At 40.7% G+C, this 15444-nt stretch overlaps 1 protein-coding gene across 5 annotated transcripts in view; it reads right to left on the bottom strand.

The window, feature by feature from the left end:
* The window catches only part of akap9 (A kinase (PRKA) anchor protein 9), an 80288-nt gene that overhangs the window by 29554 nt on the left and 35290 nt on the right, over positions 1 to 15444 (bottom strand). For all 5 annotated transcript variants that reach the window (XM_080788151.1, XM_080788149.1, XM_080788150.1 and 2 more), the window contains 4 exons: positions 13495 to 13640; positions 12729 to 12901; positions 9861 to 10096; positions 3837 to 3999 (listed from right to left, as the gene is read on the bottom strand). In XM_080788151.1, the coding sequence (XP_080644277.1) occupies positions 3837 to 3999; positions 9861 to 10096; positions 12729 to 12901; positions 13495 to 13640 (718 nt within the window). The remainder of the gene's footprint in view (positions 1 to 3836; positions 4000 to 9860; positions 10097 to 12728; positions 12902 to 13494; positions 13641 to 15444) is intronic.

Raw genomic sequence — 15444 nt, 5'->3', positions numbered from 1 at the left:
TGGTAGTTATAGTGTGGGCTCAGTGCTTTAAAGTTATGCTTTATTAACAACGTTCAACCTGGCATCCCCATTTTGGACATGGTGGTGGAATTTTCAAACATAAGGAAAACGGCAGCTCTACAAGCTGCTGTGAGCTTGTTGTAAGTCAGCTATTTTCTTTATAAAATAGGGATTAAGAAAAGGGAGTGCAGCTTGAAATCTCTGTTCTGGGTAGATAGTTCCGTGTCAGACAGTCAGATCAGGAACCATGGCAGACTGCAAAGTTTGCCTAAGGAGGAACTGCTCTCTGGAAAAGCCATTGATTTATTTACTCTGTATGTATGATGAACAGCTCATGTAGAAAATGAGATATACGTAAAAAAATATTATTCAAGGTAAAGACTCAGCAAAAGCAGTTAAAATATGCTATATGAAGTACTACTTCATAAATACCTGATAATAGAAATAACGGGTGCCTTGTGATGTGAAGGATATACATTTTACAATGCTGGAGTGGAGAAAATGGGAAATGTCTACATAAGTTGTGGTTTTGAAATGTGGTCCAACTTAAATGTTATACAAATTGAGCAACAAGGAACAATCACATTAATCACACCATTGAAATTACATAATCTATGGTGCATTACTTTACGCCCACCCCAAGAAAGGCTTTTAGCAATTTAGAGAAATGTGTCAACTTGTCTCAACATGCATTGGTACAGTAGGTAAAATGTCATTATTTAATGATATGCAAGTTAACATACATTATTTATTTAGTTGGTTGAGGTTGGATAGCTAGACCACACTCTCGCAGTAACTAACTAAGTCTTATTTAACCACATTAGCCATGGGGTCCCTATGAAACATTTAAAAAACATTCAGCAAAGATTGCAGATCAACAAGCTCACAGCGCATATATGATGCATTGTGCGCTTGTACTGTAGATCGAACATTTTCAGTATTTGTTGTACATCGTATAATAGGGCTTAAGTGGTTTATCTGGTCTCTGCAAGGTCATTAGTAAAGGAAATCAATGTTACTACTCTGTGCCTTTCCCCTCTCTATAAAACAAACGTGACAGTGATTGTGAGCCATTGATGACAATTAAAGAAAGTATTGTCGTCATTACCATCATCAAACACATAAATCATCAGAGCCAAGTAACAACTGAACTGAACATGGACAAAATAACAGCTGGGTTAACCCATCTAACAAGGCTATGTGGAAGTCAGTTTCACAGACTGATCTGTTGTGTATAGAGTAGATGAGTAGATAAATTAAAAGGTTTCTTAGTTCTGTGCATTATGACATTATCTTGCAGTACTGAGAGTGATACTGAACGCAATCAGAGACAGGAGGTCCCTAGACAAGGAAATCCATAAAGGTCAGTGTGTTGAAAGGTTGTAACACAATAATACAGTATCATATATATACAATATCATGTTAACAACTCCATCAGCTCTCAGGCAGACTTTAAAGCAACCGGTTTCTCTGTAGGGAATAGGATGCATACGGTACATACATTTAGCTCCTTAATTTACTTTCCTGAACAATAACAGCAGCCCTTTCTGATATACACCGTCCATCATTTAGGTTAGGGGATAGCCTGTGATCTGTTAATGTACTATGAATATACAAAATATTAGCATTGCATTCGGCAATCTCAATTGTAAACTACAGTATATTGTTCCTTTTTCCTCATACACCTGCTAGTCTTCAGGCATGGTCAGATCAAATGGAAATACCGAGTCCACCTACAGCATTCATTATCAAAGTTAGGAAATGTTTCATACAATAGGAGGAAGTCTTTAACTCTGTCTTGACCCAGAAGGCTATCTTGGGGCTAATGAGAGGATAGCAGCGACAGGTCCTGGAACTGCAGTCCTCAATGAGATGAGATAACACCACAAGGGAGATGTTGTCTCCGTCTCATAGAAACGATAACATGCAAACAGAACATTGTCCATCAAGGGGAAAAGAATGAGCACCACTCACTGCTGCCTCCAGGTCACAAAACACATGCAGTTTACCAACGCAAACACACCTGAAATCGTGTATAAACAAGACAGGGTCTAATAACAAGTGGAAAGTTTTAGCCCAAAATGACCTCCAATGATTCCAGTATAAAATGTATGTGAAAAATTTAGATTTTCTTAATTGGCCGCCTGGAAGCGTGCCAAAGGACACACAGACACTCACACAGATCCTCTTATGGTTTGGCCCCTATAGTACTATCCTCTATTTGTAAATATGGTCAGAAGACCTTTAACATACATTACATTGTATTCAATTTCAAAACACCCAGGTAATGTTTTCTCTCACATTACAAATCACCACACGTCACAGTGACATCAAAGGCCTCATGGGTATCAGCACTAATATAATACAAACTCTACTGCCCGTCCTCTTGTCTTTACCCAACAGAGCCGCCAATATATCAATACCTCACTGACACCTAATAGTTTCTGTCAGTCATTCAAGAGGTTGCTCCTCTGTCTCTCGGGTTAACTCAAAACCAGTTTTCTCCGGCCACACCCGCAGCTATTAGTGTGGATCACCCAGACAAAAAGAAGGGAAGTTTTTGTGCTTGCCGACGCTAACAAAAAAATAAAAGCTATTTGGGCTTTTCTAACAAACAAATGAATGAGAAAGTATATGTAGGGTTGGATCTACATGGCCTGTGAATACAGCAGGAATTTCACATTAAACGACAGGCAGGAACCTGCACTGAAAATAAATTAGTATAATAGCAGTCATCATACTAGAAAGCAAAACTGAACGAAGCAACTGTTTTACATGCTGATCATAATCTCAACATAATGCAACATTCACATTTGTACAGTTGCATAATTATTATCATGATATGAAATGACCAGGTGGTTATTTAAAACACCTTGTCGTGCTACTGTATCTCACACCTTGGTGGATGACTGAACACAAACAGTAGTTGACAGTGGATTAACCTTCTTTACGACAGCTAATATTTGTTATGCTTCACCACCCACTATCAGGATACAGACACAGCTTACATTACATCATACCAGGATGCTACTGCAGACAAACAACCTTGTATGCATTCACAACATATGGTAAACACAACAGAAACTAACTGGGTTTGATGTGCATGAGAAGATTGTGTGCACATCTTATACCTGTATTTAGGCTAGGATCACCATGCTGGACATCAAGGCGAGAATCAAGGAGAGGATAAAACACACTTACTTTTATTATTGGCGCAATGAACACCCTACTACACCAACACTCTTCTGAAAATGACTGATGTACAAGCTCATGACTGCTAGCTGCTATTTTTGCTAAATGTTAGTCTAATATGATATGCCCAGAATAGGGATGCTCTTTACTGAGATTAGACAGAGAAAAAGACCCACCACAGATTGCCTCTCTCTCTCTCTCTCATTATGTAAAGACACAGCTGATCCACCTCACTCATCCCCCCCGACACACACACACACACACACACACACACACACACACACACACACAACTTCCATGGCCTCCTTTTGATGTCATGCCTTCTGGTTTACGCTAATCACGGCCATATGCTCATCAGAAAAGAAATCAAAAACTAAATCAGAATACTGACACTGACGATACAAAATACTGAAATTCTCAAACTGTAAAAGCCTTTGCTATTATTTAGGAAATAAATAATATATCAGACAGCCTTAAAAAAAAAGTACTCAAATTTTGTCAATATGTCCAACAAATCAACTTGTGGTTCGAATGTCATTCCACTGTAACCCCAAAATCCTGATCAACAGCATCCACTCACGCACGCAGTTTTTGGCTGCAATAGAACAAACTAAATCATTAGGAAAAGACAGATCCTCACTCACCCTCGGCCTTGTGCAGTTCCAGAGCCAGCTGCTCACGGGCCCTGGCCTCCTCGGCCAGCCTCTCCTGCAGCTCCTCCTGACGCTGCAGGAGCTCGCCCATCTCCTGGTTGTGACGGAAGGACTCCCGCATCAGCTCCGTCTGGGTCACCCGGGCATGCTCCAGCTGAGGACGAGAGACAACGGGAGACGGTGAGAGACTCACAAGCACCGAACGAGGAGTAGGATAGAGACACTGTCGAGTCTGGACCATTATGACTTACATCATGATGACGACTCCTGAAATAATATTTATGAAGGTAAAAGTACAGTGGCAATATCATGATCAGGTCCGTTGAGAGACGGGTTAGGAGATGAACCGTTGACTATACTGCTTGAAGTACAATCTCTGAACCTGAAGTAGGATTTATGCTTTCTTGTTTGTCTTTGCCATGTGAAAGTGCTATGACCTTTAACGTGACAAACGTCACAGTTGTCAGACAATTGACAGAATGGAGGATGGAGGATAACAGATGCACTTCACTCATTTTGTAGAACTTTGGGAAAAAAATGTAAAATAAAAAAAATGTCAAGCTCACTAAACTCAGACTAGCTTTGTTGAGTACAGCACTGATGCCATTTAAACTTTGTTTTTTACATTTTAGAGCATCATGAACAGAAGGAACAAAAAAAGGATGCACACTAAAGAGATTGTGTACACATGAACATTTACAATACATCATTAATACAAAATATAACTGTTGTTTGGCAACATAGTTTGTTGTATCACAATTGCCGATCTAGACGTTTTCAGCACACAACTCTTGTTGTGCAGACATACTCACACGTGAGCCACCAAAACAAAACAAAAAAACTCTTCCACACTTATGCAAGGGTGGTCTTTCTGGACAGGTCACATGTATCTGTGCTTGGCGAGGCCGATATGAAAGCACCATAGTAGTGTAATAAACCTCTCAAGAGCTCATTGACACTCAGGGGAGGAAGATTTCCCAATCTCCCAGAGCAAAGGTCACAGTGCAACCAAAGGACAATGAGGAAGTGGTAATGTAACCATGCCACACAATATCCCCATAGTCTTTTAACTTCTAAACTAGTAAAACAGAATTAAAATGTAAAGTATAGGGAAGGAGATGACAACTTAAATGTATAATATGTTATTTTGATTATTATGTTACAGTAGATACATGTATGTCACTAGACTTTCTCAAATTGATTTCTGTGTACAAATGAAAAAGAAGCTAATGTGCGGGTCAATAGCAGTTTCAGACATCAATGACACATCAGCTGCTGCATGTGTTTTACTGTTTACAAGGCTACAGGCTAGGATGCAATTCGAGACAACAAATCAATGTAATGGGGGTGGGGGCCGAGGAGCACTTTACACTGTCCACGCTTCCTCCAATCCACTGAATTACCGCCCGTGTACATGTGAACTTACTGTATACGGCGGGGTAGGGAGTGAAATTTTGGAGACGACCTTAAGAAGGTGACCATTGGTGCTGTGGTTGATGTGTGAGATTTGAGTCTGCACCACCACAGAGTTCTTCTCATTCAAGGTGGTGGGGAGGGGAAAGGGCCGTGGGAGGGGGACGCGGGATTCCACCTCGTACACGTCCTGGTCCTCCCCTTCCACCCAGATGCTGTTGGAATTCCAGTAAGAACGGTATGAATCCATGTCAGCGGCAGCAGTGTATCGGTTTGGGTCCTTGTACGCCAAAGCTTCTCGTGACTGATCAAACAGGGGCTTCCATCTGGCAATGTGTCTCCAGCTGAGGTGATCCGGCCATCATAATGCGAAATAACAACAAGAAAAACATCCCGCGGGGACTAAAGAGACGAGTGCCGGCGCAGGTCGTGCCAAGCAACAGTTTCTACGTGGCCGTCATGCACACTGCCAGAGTAAACACCAGTTGGAGCCGGCGAAGTTCACGTCATCTCAAATCACATGTTGCGCCTCGGAGGTGGAACAGGTGCCAGGTAAATATTAAGAGGGGAGTCATCGAGTGACACCGAGTAGTTCTGTGACAGTGTAGCCAGTGCACTTCCAGAGAAAAGTCATCCAGGATCTGTGGCTGTGAGGGGATTCCGACACATTATCCATGGAGGTAAATAAACCAAAAGTCATGCATGTTTTCCATTCTTGTCCTCTCCGATGATCTCTGACTGTTTCCCAGTGTGGTTTCTGACCTTGTGCTATGCGAGCAGAGCACAGCCGTACCATGCCTCTCAGCGGAGCTCACACCGGCATGTGTGCTCCAGTTCACTCTCTCGCTCGTGTTTCTCTCTTCCCTGATTCGCTCTATCTGTCCCTCTGAAGGGTCATTAACAATGGTGTGCCGCCGTGGCAACCGTGACCCACAGGGAAACCTCCCAGAGGCCCCCCCTTAATTGCTTACTCCAAGCGGCAGTCGACCAAGTGGGAAATGATTGTGGTCTGATCCAAGCCTTCCAACCCCTACCTCTTCTGTCCGTCTAGTCCACTCACCGCGACTATCCAAACTCCTGATCTCTTTGCCCTAACACTGTGCTTACTCATTCTAGCTTGCTGTCTGTTCGTTTAAACATCAAAATGTCCTTATTTTAACCACTCTACTCTCACTCTCTTCCCCACTCTCACGTTTCTGGCCTAAGGCAGCCTATCGTGTCATTCTTTCGCTCACTTTGCTGCTCCGTTGTAGGCTACACGCACATGCTTGAAAGAATCCAGACCCATTTTTTTCCCCCTTTTCCAAAGCCAGAATTTCTCTTTCACTTCCTGTATAAATAAGCATAGTGCAGAATACTGTTCAGTGAAATATGGGAGGGAAGCAGGCGTGGCTTCAGCCCTCAGGGCAACTGGAGCAGGTAGATTTTGCAAGTACAATACACACAGGTACACACACTACCACTGGAATATACAATACACACAGGTACACCTATTCCACGAGAGCTTGTCGGACCGGATTTGTATTCTGTACGTAGGTGCAGATGGGCAGAAAGATTAATTAGGCTGTGACAGGTTGAGGTTTCCTGACTTTCCTCAGTCAAGACTCTAGATCTTCTCCTATGCGATCTTGTGTGTCTTGTCAACGATAAAACAGATCGCACACGAGCAATCTCTCAATGTCTCACTAATCTACAACAGGGGAGAACAATCACCTTTCGCCCCAAGCGAATAATTGACAACAGCCAAACAAAGACAATTAACATTCCTGACCGGCTCATTACAACAGAAGCTTTTCTGGCGAGACACAGTGATCACATTCTCCACTGACTGAGAAGACAAATGAGCACTGGATCAATTAAACAAACCACGTGGAAGATTTGTTGGTCACAAGACTTCAATTTATTGCATTGTAATTGTGTAATTGAGGAACAAATGTAGTGTGTGACATGTTACCATACTTCCTTTGTACAACATTATAGAAATATCCTTTACTGATAGATTGGATAACCTATCCTGACAACCTGACACTACTATGTTGGTTTAGAGAACACTAAGCTGACTTTTGTTGGTCTGACTACTAAAACATTAGAACACACACACACACACACACACACACACACACACACAACAAGATAATGTTACATGTAGGTAACCTTGCTTCATTCTTTTCATGTAACACAAGGCAGTCAAAGGAGAAGTTACGTCACACAAGACTGCAATTTGACGCACTATGATTTTTGTTTTAAAAATGCATGGCTGTATAACAAAAGAAATGACATGAAAATGTAGAGTAACATAGAATGTGATGTAGTTTAATTGTGCTGTTCCATGGTCGGACATTGGTAAGTGTGTTAACCTGATGTTGTTAAAGAACAAAGGATGGGATGATTGCAATTTTGATTATTTAATGGAACAAATGGCAGTCACACACACTGAAAATGTATTTTAATCTATTTTTAGATAGCCAAGACGAAGCCTACGTGAGCGCGAGTAATGCTTGCAAGAAAGCCAAAGGCAAGATGCACAGCACCATCTATTACATAAAGCATCATTTATTTAGTTGCACGCCAGTAAGCATTGTGAACCAAAAATAGCCAAATCAGAATCTACAAGCTCACAACGTGACGCGTTGTGTGCTTGTGGATCAGAGATTGTTGGTGTACGACACCCATGCACATTTACAGTGCAGAAAATACAACGTAACACATTACTGGCCTGGTTTAAGTAAGGCCATGTTTCTGGGCTGACATTGGACACAGGACACACACTGTGTGTGTGTATACATACTAGAAAGCGGGGGTGGGGCTGTTCGTGCCCGGCTGAATCACGATAGGCTGTCTGGATACAGACAAAAGCCCCCATGCAAATACTGCTTGTATCTATAGGCAACCATGGGAATGCGAAAGCTCTATTGTGCACAAATTCTACACAGGCCAACTCTGTTTCCAGCTACATTCTGCAGTCTCATCCCCATTTATCCCTTTGTGAACTGACTTGAAAATCCATACGGGGGAGGGGTGTCAACAATGTGGTGTGGGCAATTTTACTTTTTGCTCAACAATGCCTGCATGCGTTGTCACTGGTACCTTCTGCCCATTTGGTGACTTCTAGGTACAAGTGTACAGGTGCATCAATGTCATGGGACTGTGCAAAAGGAATGTGAGCACTTTTTAGGTGGCCACCAAGGATATACTTCTGTTGTCATCAGTACTTAATTAAGTTCTGATAAAATTATGGCTACCTTTTGAGGAATTGCTCAACGCATTTCTGACACCACAACCATGAGTATGTATCTGCCAACACCAATTCCAATCACATTTTGTTTCTCTTTAATAGCTACTAAGCTGTAAATAAGCTGTTACCAACACTGCTGCCTGACAAGTGTTGGGATAAAGTAGACCTTTTAAGCAGTTAGCCATTACTTATAAGAGTGTGCAGTGCACCCTAGCTGTGCTCAAGCAAGGTCACAAAGTGATAGAAAGATTTCTATATAGTGTCTGAATAAGGAGAGACACGTCAGAATTCTCCAGGACAGACGACCCCTCTGGCTTCAAGTGGCGCCCCGACCAACAGACTGATATGATCGAATCTGATTCGTGATGTAACAGGTCGTATATGCTTTCATCTATGTCTTTGCTGTTCATATGCATATCACATGACCATTCAATTTGGGATAAGTATCCCGGGCAATCATTAAAATATGCCAGATCTATGATTCCATGACTTATGTTTACGGCCTGTTTATTGGACTATCTGATAACTCTCCCACGGTAACAACGCATCACAAGCCTCCAAATATTCATATTGCAGAATATCGCATTCACTGGTTTGCCTTACTCATCTTTTATGTTATCAAAAATATCCTTGCACATTTTAATAAAAATCTTTTTGACAGTTGAGTTGGAGGAGTCTAACTCAAGTCACCATGACGCTTTATAATGTCATAGTTTGTAAATGTGTACTTTGTACGTTTTCTCACCTAGTGGTCACTAAAGCCAACAACAGGTAAGGTAATAAATATTCAGTAAGACCAAGTGCACAAAGGTACAATTCCAGTGCAGGTGAGTAATGAGTATGCACAGAGCCAGGAAAGTATGATAGGAGAGTAGGGGTGCAACAAAAATAGCCAATCTACAAGCTCACAGTGCATTTCATGGCATGTTGTGAGCTTGTAGGTCAGCTATTTGCTATTCTTGCACAATACCATTGTACGACAGTATTAAGTAGGGCTTAATTTCTTAATCAGACAAAATAATGGAGAACATTTTCACATCGATTGGTTGATAATCACATTTCTTCTTCCATCATAAAAAACCAACAACTTCATAATCGCCAAGAAAAATCAGACCCGTCTGAAGTGAGTGGTGCTGTACTGTACACACTCTCCTCCCTGGCCTATGTGTGTGTTTCTGTGTGTGTGTGTCTATGTGTCAGAGAACAGTGACACTTGGTGGTGTGTTAGGCTGTGCAACAGTGACACTAGGTGGTGAAAATATTCTATTTCCATGCTCAGACACAGCCAGGCAGAGACATGCATTGCTGGGCATTGGAGTGCTGCACCCTATGGTTGCACCACTCAAAAAAAAAGAGTGTTCTCCTACCTGGTTGGTGGTCTGGGTGATGGCCACCAGCATCCTCTCCAGTGTTACCTGGAGGCGGGTGCTAATATCCATCAGGTAGTCCTCATTCTCCAGCTGGCCCTCGGCCGCCAGCAGCAGCAGGCTCTCTGTGATCTGCTGCTGGGACACCACCAGGCCCTCGTCCGTCTCGCCAGACCACACGCCGCTGACGTCATCAGCACCCGTCTCACTGACCTGGCAGGCTTCTGCGGGAGGACCTGTGGAGACCACACAGAAGATTTAACAGGAGGAGACACACATGTACAATACATATATTGTTATACCTAATGTGATAATTGCCATTCACGGTCAGTAATTAGTACTATTAACAGCAACTACCAAATATACAGTATTGTAGGGGACACAAACCGGTCTGTTCAATATTTTACGTTTCAGGCATTATTCCATAAAACTAGCCAAATGCCACGTTAGACAATAAAGTAATAGAAAAGAGTGGATTTTGTGTCATTCACGACACAACACTGACAATGTCCTCTGACTCGTTAAGACAGCTTTATATTTTCTTTTACATGTGAAAATACCTATTGGAAGAAAAGGTTAGCAGATGGCTCAACTTGGCCTTATAATCATTAGACAGAGCTGCCTAATTAATTAACAGAATAATACGCAGTCAGTGCTTAAGAGTATAGGATGAGGGTGGTATACTGTACTGTATATGCAAGTACTGTATATGGCAACACCCCTAAGCTTGTACACTGTAGGCCTATTATTATATAACCCTATTTTATTTATTATGCCGATGAATCCAAGAAAGAATTACACTGATGTTAGGTAATATAGCACTGACGAAGGTCCCAGGACCAAGACGTTTGCCTGTTTTTAACTCACCATGAGCACAGAGCACTTTATTATGAGCATCTAAAAATAAAATAAATTCTATTTTCTTAAGTCTCAGTCTAAGGAGTCTTCCTTCATTTTTCATGCAGTGAGCAAGACTTGAAATATAATATTATACCTACTGCAGATTTGATATTAGAACAAACATTAACTGTGAAATAGATAAGATTTGATGTTTTTATAAAGCATGACTATTGTCTACTGTATTAAATAGGTACCGGTAAAATAAATGACTATAAGTCACACTACTGTATGTGGAACAAATGTACAATAGGGGGCACTGAGGGGAAAACATGAGGACAACATGTTCAGTGAAGAGCCTACTGTATGTGGGAGAACATGTAATCATTCAGTGACATACTGTACAAGGAAACATACTTGCCAGTAACACTATTAAGGCCAAAATAAACGAATGTTTCTATAAATTAGACGATTCTTTTATTTTAATTTCATAGCATAAAATTGGATGTGCTTTTAGCTTTAATGTTAAAATTAAGATCATACCTACTACCGAGTAGTATTACTGAATTTGCTTTGCACATTTATTGAATTTGCTTTCTACATTTAAAGTATTGACATTAATCTCAGGAAAAACATAATAAAATAAAATAAAAGGGGTTCACACAGAGATTTTAAATGTTGCTTTGCTTTCTGAGTTTGAGTCCTTTGAGTGTTATTTCCCCTGGAAACTGCAACTCTATTCCTGGAACCACTTTAAAGTACTTACAAGTTGTTCCAGAAACACAGTAAGTATGATACTGGTTTGCTCTGACTCAGCTCTTCTAATTAGTCCGTCAAACTGGTGATTTAAGTGGGTTGTTGTATACAGACAACCATAATACCAAAGTCTGTGTGGTTTGTATACAGACCAGACAACCACATATTAACTCCACATCGAGTTCCACAGTGTATGAAATGTTAGTAAGGTTACTTAAACCATTCACTATAATACTTTGTCATATGAAGAATAGCAGCTCACAATGTATTATTTTGTGAGCTTGTAAATCTGCCATTTTCAATATAAAAAAGTGGTTTATTTTACAATAAAAAAGAAAACTGACAGAAATGACATGCCGAAAATAGGTTAAATATGTGGTTAAATTTGACATGACAATGACCATGTTACAGTATCTGTATTTAGGTATTGCTAGTAAAGTAGTTTAGTGGCTCAATGGTTTAACTGAGTCATCATTGTCACTGTAATACAAGGTATTATGGAATGGTACAGTAATTGGTCAAATCTCTGAATTATGTTATGATGCCGTATTTTCATCGTTATTTTAGCATGTTTCTCTTTAGTTTTTGTATTTTCTTCTTATGTGACAAATAACTATTTTAGAGCCAGGGGAGCTCCATGAAGTGAGTGAATAAACATGCTTTGTAGGTTAATTACTGTTTATTGTGATAATTACAGGAGAAATAGACACCAACTCCATCATGACAGCTAAAACAACCCAAATAAATGAATACAGGACAGACAAAAAAATTCATTCCTCTGCCGGACCCCTCTGATTATCCTTTTATCTCTCAGTCTCAACACAGTATTGTGAACTTCTTTTTTTTTCTTCTTTTTTTCCCCCTAAATCCCCTCATTTTAATTATATTAAATCTTTAAATATAACAGTATATTGTTATAAGAATAATTGTTAGCAAAAGACCCCTGGTAAAAGTAGACTATTTCACCCCATAATATATTTATACAGTAGACCGCTATTAGTCTTGCTGAGACCCATAAAAGTTTCAGCAATCAAATATTCTTTCTTCAAGAATAAATAAACAGTTTGTGTCTCAATATATTAACTTTATTAAATTTGAATCTGATATATTATGTATTAAATTTGAATCGGATATATTATGTGTATCTCAGACACACACACACACACACACACACACACACACACACACACACACACACACACACAAATATATACATTTAAACAGCCTCAAAGAGCCTTTCTGCAATAGGTTCATTCCAAGCCTACTGTGACTTGCCTGCAGGCCGTGGCCAAGTGGCTGGTTGTGAGGAGACCTGCGGGGGTCCTTCCCCTGAGACCTTTCTCAGAGTGTCCACGTGAAGGCCAATGGTCTCCTCCGCTGCCGCTGTGGTCTTCAGAACTTCAATCAGCACCTGGCGGAGCCTCTCGTACGCCTTACGCAGCTGGTTTCTACAAAGACATTGGATTGGAATTGAAGAGATGAGTCAGGACTGTTGGGGAGGACTGCAGCACTGCGTAACGGTCAAAGAATATCTAATTTGGCGTTTGGGGATCTGTTGGGAGTTGATTACATGCAACCGGCACCTGCGTGTGCAGTCTCAATGTTTGTAAACAAGAAAGCCGTCTATACTGTAGCATACACACACAGAAAACAGAGAGAACAGCAGCAGTGAGAGAGCTCACTCAACGGTTTAAAGTTACAGGGACTTAAAGTAATTTAAATGAACTAAAGTAACTTTGTAACTTAAAGTTACAAGGGACTTTGATTTAAACACATAGCAAACGTCCCAATCAATCAATTAATACACACATATGTATGTGTGAGTGCGTGCGGACTATAGGCTCTAGTCTCTAGTACCATTTGCAGCCCTAAGTCTACACATAGTTTGGGTGCACGAATCGTTGGGTACGAACGAAGTCTATGGACAAGTCAGAGTATTCAGAGAAAGACAATCCATCAGTAAACTAATCAATAATTTCCTGTAATCAAATCGTGTTATTTAATGTATTCTATGACAGTATGAGGTGATCCCTACCCGTACCTTTCAGTGGTGATTACATCCAGGCTGGAGGAGTCTCCTCCAACTTCTGCCTGATCTCTCCTTCCATGGACCTCCTTTATTCCTGGTTCCTCCTCGTCCTTCTCTTCTCCAGCTCCTCGCTTGTCCCTTTGTCTCTCCTGCAAAGCCTGGACAGGCAGCAGAGAGAACACAGACAGCAGCCCAGTCATTGGAAAGGCTACACTTGTTCAATGTTCCTGAAAGTGCCAGGCAGCGAAGTGGCGTTTGGATGTATTCCTGACCATTAGTACAAATTGATTAAAATGAGTAAAAGGCGAGGTACGCACATGCTTTGCAGACAAGCAAACGATCTGCACATATACACATAAACACTTCCAACTCCCTCAGAGCTGGAAAACACTAGTATCTTTGTGGTGCTATGGCAACAGGTGCACTTGAGTCAATAGAACTTGTAGGGGATGCAGCGCTCTCTTTTGGTGAGAAAGCAGAAGCGCTGCCCTTTTCTGATGAATATCAATTCATTCACCAACACATGACACTGTGTGTGTAGAGTGCAGACTATCCATAGACAGTCAATGGTGCAGACACACTCTGGTACTACAGTAGTTTCAAAACATTGTTTCATTTAGATCTGATGAAACGGTCTGTCTGTTTGATTGCTCACTGTTATTTCTCAGTTAAAACCTAACGGCATTAATTGGTATATAGTCATGTTAATAATGAATTGGGTAAAACTCTTATTCTACCCTCTTTTATCAGGAATAATGTCAGTGAGATAAAACAGTTGAAGGAGACAATGAGGTGTACAGGATTAAAAGGCGTAAAAATGCAAGAGTCAAATCTGCAATGTCATCAAGATATATACTAATCTGTACCTGCTCCAATGACGTGGAATGAGCGACAGATTCCATGAAAATCATGCTGGACTGTGTGCCCAAATATAGTCTAGTACAGTGTACACTCTATACTGTATCATAGTGCTAACAGTTCTTAAATAGTTATGGTATTCAATTGATATAATGAAACTTCTGCCCAATGCCATAATAATCACCATAACTATTTCTAAAGTAGTCCCTGTGGAACCACTTTGGATATTACATTTTAATTACTTTACATGTTCAAGTTTTAGTCATCTTGTTACTTTCTGGGAGTTAACAATTATAATCTGGGCTAGCCTAAATTTAGGAATACATATGGATCTTTCAGTTTTTACGGTATAAATTTATCTTAATCACATGACTGCATGACACTCAAACATCACCTAATGGCAGGCACGGCTATGCACTATCATATATGCAACTCAATCAGATTAATTGTACACTACACTACACTACACTACACTACACTACAGTACAAGGAATTTCTTACAAAGTCGCTTTGAACATTAGTGGATTACAATCCTGAGTGCATTGGACTCAGTCTTATTCCATCAAGAACATTGAAGGTGACAGCTACTGCTATCATGCATCTAATGCCTACCCTGGTTACTGATAATAAGCCTGGCTGACTCGGGGGTTAGGTCTTCAAGACATGAACAGTGTTATTAAAAGAGTGATAAAGATTCCACTAACAAGCAAAATAGAGACTCCTCTAAAGTATGAATGAAGACATTTGCAGACACAGGCAGGCATACCTGCAGTTCAGGTCTACATTTACTGTATGAGAAAGTAACTTAACGCAAGAGTGCAGTGTACTTTTTAACTCTGTGTGTATGTCGTTTTCAGATTTATGTAACCACTACTTTTAGAGGTCACTACTACTAGCCCAACCCATTCTGGGCGGGAACCCCTTTTGGTGTTTTACCCCCTCAGGCCAGGAACCCATTTTAGGGTTCTGTACAGTATGTACATTGTACAGTATTCAAAAATGCAATTTTTCTTTAGCCTGAGGCCATTTAGGCCTCAGGCCTAAATGGGCTAAGAAGAGGGTATTCTAATAAATGACTGATAAGATTGCCAGTGCCACGATATT

Source organism: Protomyctophum bolini, assembly GCF_963924005.1.
Source record: "Protomyctophum bolini genome assembly, chromosome: 17".
Taxonomy (NCBI): Eukaryota; Metazoa; Chordata; class Actinopteri; order Myctophiformes; family Myctophidae; genus Protomyctophum; species Protomyctophum bolini.
Note: the sequence above shows the minus strand (reverse complement) of the source record. Positions and strands in the feature narration are given on the sequence as shown.